The sequence below is a fragment of the Cupressus sempervirens genome, chromosome 2, assembly GCF_028749045.1.
Source record: "Cupressus sempervirens isolate cs-2001-9-10 chromosome 2, ASM2874904v1, whole genome shotgun sequence".
Taxonomy (NCBI): domain Eukaryota; kingdom Viridiplantae; phylum Streptophyta; class Pinopsida; order Cupressales; family Cupressaceae; genus Cupressus; species Cupressus sempervirens.
Window position 1 is genome coordinate 329,162,357 of NC_143119.1, and position 3,742 is coordinate 329,166,098.

General features: G+C 33.8%; 1 protein-coding gene across 1 annotated transcript; it reads left to right on the plus strand.

Annotated features, from left to right (window-relative positions):
• Window positions 1-399: 399 nt before the first annotated feature.
• LOC149572436 (glutamine-dependent NAD(+) synthetase-like) lies at window positions 400-1,504 on the plus strand. Its single transcript, XM_089811255.1, has 2 exons — window positions 400-625; window positions 966-1,504. Exons 1-2 carry the CDS (start codon window positions 593-595, stop codon window positions 1,188-1,190), a joined length of 258 nt encoding a protein of 85 aa, XP_089667381.1. The 5' UTR covers window positions 400-592; the 3' UTR covers window positions 1,191-1,504.
• Window positions 1,505-3,742: the final 2,238 nt, after the last annotated feature.

Genomic DNA, 3,742 nt, shown 5'->3' on the forward strand with positions numbered 1-3,742 from the left:
TCTGGGCTTGCCAAGTGAAATTGATTTCAATGACTTCTTTTCTGTAAGTTTAACTTTTGATTACGCCTCAGGTTCTGGCAACTGCATGGAGAGAGATTGTTGTACAGAGAAGGACGAGTCCCATTTTGCTTTAAATTTTGGAGTCTGAGTTTCACAATTTTTGGCCTTCATGTTCAATCTTAACCATTTTTTAAGGTTGTCATTTGTTTAAATCAGCGAACTGCCTGATTGGCTGAATCATTCTTGACAGGCATTTATATGGTCGTGTTATATGCAAAACAGTCTGCGGGTTCTATGTACTAATTAATTTCCATTTTTTATGTTAAGTTTCAAGTCGTCATTGAAGTCCTCGTAGGACTAATGAATCATGACATTTATGTAGAGATAACTTACGAGATGAGATTGAGGAGAGGTTTTAATAATAAAAGCATGTCTTAGATCACTTATGTAATCAACAATAGGTCTTAATTTTCTCTTGTTCTGGTTGTACCTCCAGCACCTTTGCCACAGATGGTGTGGTCGCTTGACTCCAGCAGAAGTTGCAGAAAAAGTTAAATACTTCTTCCGATATTATTCTTTAAATCGACATAAGATGACAACCTTGACCCCTTCGTACCATGCTGAGGTGCGTACATCTATCATTTGGTTTTAGAAGTCATATTGTTTCTTACATAAAAACCTATCGTAGAAGCCGTATGGATGCACATTGCAAGACTGTTTTACGAATTGATCAAGAGTTCTAATATTCGTTCTTCAACGCATGACTCTGGCACGTTAAACATAAGTCAAGGAAAAAATTAAAACTGCTTGTGCTTCTGTAGGATGTCCTAAAGGTTATAAAGATTTATTTAGTTTAGATCATGTAACCCTATCTCATGCTCAACATTGAATGAGAGAATCCAAGATTCCTTTTTAAACTAAATTGGGTTCCCTCTAATTGTTTTGGATCTTGCATTTGATCGCAGAGTTATTCTCCAGAGGACAACCGGTTTGATCTTAGGCAGTTCCTCTATAATACTCGTTGGCCTTGGCAGTTTCGAAAAATAGATGAACTTGTAGAGCAAGATCAGGTTATCAATGGTCCTTACACAACGTGTGATGGTCCAACACAAGTAGAAATTGCAAGTGCCCGTGGCTCTGGTATGGGTGTGCCAGCGGCAAATTCAGCAAACCCATCTGCTGGGATTTAGTAATTGACCTCAAAGATCTTGCTTGGCTGCTTACGCTTTGTATTGTATAAATATTCGGCTATCCAGTGTTCTATTATCATTGGATATCTTAGTGGACTAAAGAGACTTTTGGCCCAAGCTATATGTCACAGGAAACTCGCCTTATTTTATTGAAGATTTAGTTATGGGATAGCCCGTTGTGAACTGATATGCTATTTATAGCCTTTGTTCTTTAACATTATTCTGATCGTGATGACAACAATTTCTGCTTGCATGTTTATAATTTGGTTTTGGCCTTTAAACAAATCATATTTTAATTTCGATTTCCCTTCATAGATTTATCCATGTATGGGAAAGTATTTTTTTTTAATAGATGTATTTAAATTTTAGTAGAAACTTCCCTATTTACAATCTATTATATTGTTTCCACTTTTTTCTCATGTCTAGATGTAGACTGGTAGGCCGATTGGTAGGCCGAGCAATAATAAGTCCTAGGGGTAGAGGTGAATCGAGGAATGGTTAATCAATAGAGATGATTGAAAAACGAGTTTCTCACATGATTGTTTAATATTACAAAATCATGTGTTTAACAAAATAATTTTAAGCTTGAGATAACTACATAATATTATTGTTCACAAAATGTCAAAAGAGTTTATAATCACTTTTGATGAACACAAAAGACTTAATCCAGTTTAAATTAGTTTAATAAGTTTTACGGGTGGCCTTTTAACCAATTTTTGCAAGAAATTACTATTTAACTTAGATGGCTATTATCTATGGTGTTGGTGGTCGTTTAAAATAATTTGTTTTTCTACTTAGTCTTAGGAAAATCTAAAATTTGTTTATTTCCCTTATAAGAAGCTACAAAAACATTTAAGAAAAAACATTTCTTTGTAGTATCTAAAACAACAATAATAGTATAGATTGTAGAAATAGAAATAGAATAATCAAATAGTAAGGATAGAAACAATTAATTGATCATCCTCTTTTTTAACTCCATTGCAATCTATTAGAATTGGCCCTTGTGAAAAGATTTTATATATTGTCAAATCTTGATAGATTAAGACCAATGAGCTCATTTTCAACTTGCATATTCTTATTTTGCTTCACAAAGAGACCCTTCGGAAAAGTCTAAATGTCATTTAGTATGTTGAAGATGCAACGTGATATCAAAGATCTAAAGAAATGGACAAAATCAAAGTACCAACAATTTCATCTCACCTAGCAAGTTATATTCTTCTTTCGACAACACTTTTGGGTTCTCAATCTATGTGGAATTTGATCCATTCCAATATCAACTTGAGCAATTTGACATCTATTTGTGATTTCTCTTCATGATGATTAAATGCATTCAGAACAACATTTGAAAAATATATGCTAAAATCATAAAATAGAGGAACAACAATTTATTTTTGACAATACAAGCAATTGACCCCTTTATTCAAAAGAAAGTTCCTTATTTTTAGGAAATTTACAAAAGAATATGCCAAAAGTACTAAAACTGAGTTAGACTAAAATTACAAGTGAACATGTAGATCAAGAGCTCTTGAATACCTTTATGATGTCACAAGAATCACAAAAACAGGGACAAGAACAGAATTGTGAGCTTAAAGGATAAGAAACTAGATTTCACCACAAGAAGCAAAAATTGGTATGAAACAAAAAACTAGAAAAAATATTTTTCTTAGCTACTAAACTTACAAAGCTAGCTTTTTGGTGATGTCTTGTTTTCATAACGTAGCCCAAATGGTTTCTTGTATGTGCAAATTTTAAATTGAGGGCCATGTTTGGGCATATGAAGGGCAAGGTTGGCCCTTGGTATTGGTCGTCGAACTCCATTTGACCAAGTGGGTTCAAGTAGAGCTCTTAAAGTTAGAAAAACACATGTTCTCAGTTGTTACATTTGGCAATGGATCTAGATGGAGCCTTGGAGACAAAAAAAAAAGGACATTCCACACATGCCTTTAGATCATTTTCTACAAAGCAACCAAAATTCTCAATTTATTGTAATTAATGATTAATTAGAAAAAATAATGTATTCATTTTATTTTAATTTTTAATTAATTGACAATTTCAAGAAATGGTACATTTTGGGTGTTCTGTAAACATTGCTTGAATTTAGCCCTCTTGTTAGCTACATGATCATGGAAGATGCTTATTTGAAATTGATTGCCAAATGAAGACCAATTTTTTTTAATTAAGTAAAACAGGTTTTGAAGGGTGCCTGAAACCCTTTGCACATCAAAATATTTTCAATGGAGCCCAAACAAAATATACAATAGACCAGAAGTGAAATAGATCACCAACCAAAATAAGGTGACCAAGGTGGCCTCACAGATAACACAGTACACTTTTGCCACCTAATAAAACTCAATAGAACCATTTAGAACCCTTTAATCCCAAAAGAGTGAGATCTAAGAAGTCGATCAGATGACTGTTGGGAACGTTTGTATTTTTTTTCCTTTAACCTTTGTCCAACCTTCCTCCACTAGAGAAGCCTCCTCCCAAACCAAAGCATCGACATCTGACCCAACTGGAGAAACAAGCAAAACCTCACTAGAAAAAATTGCCCA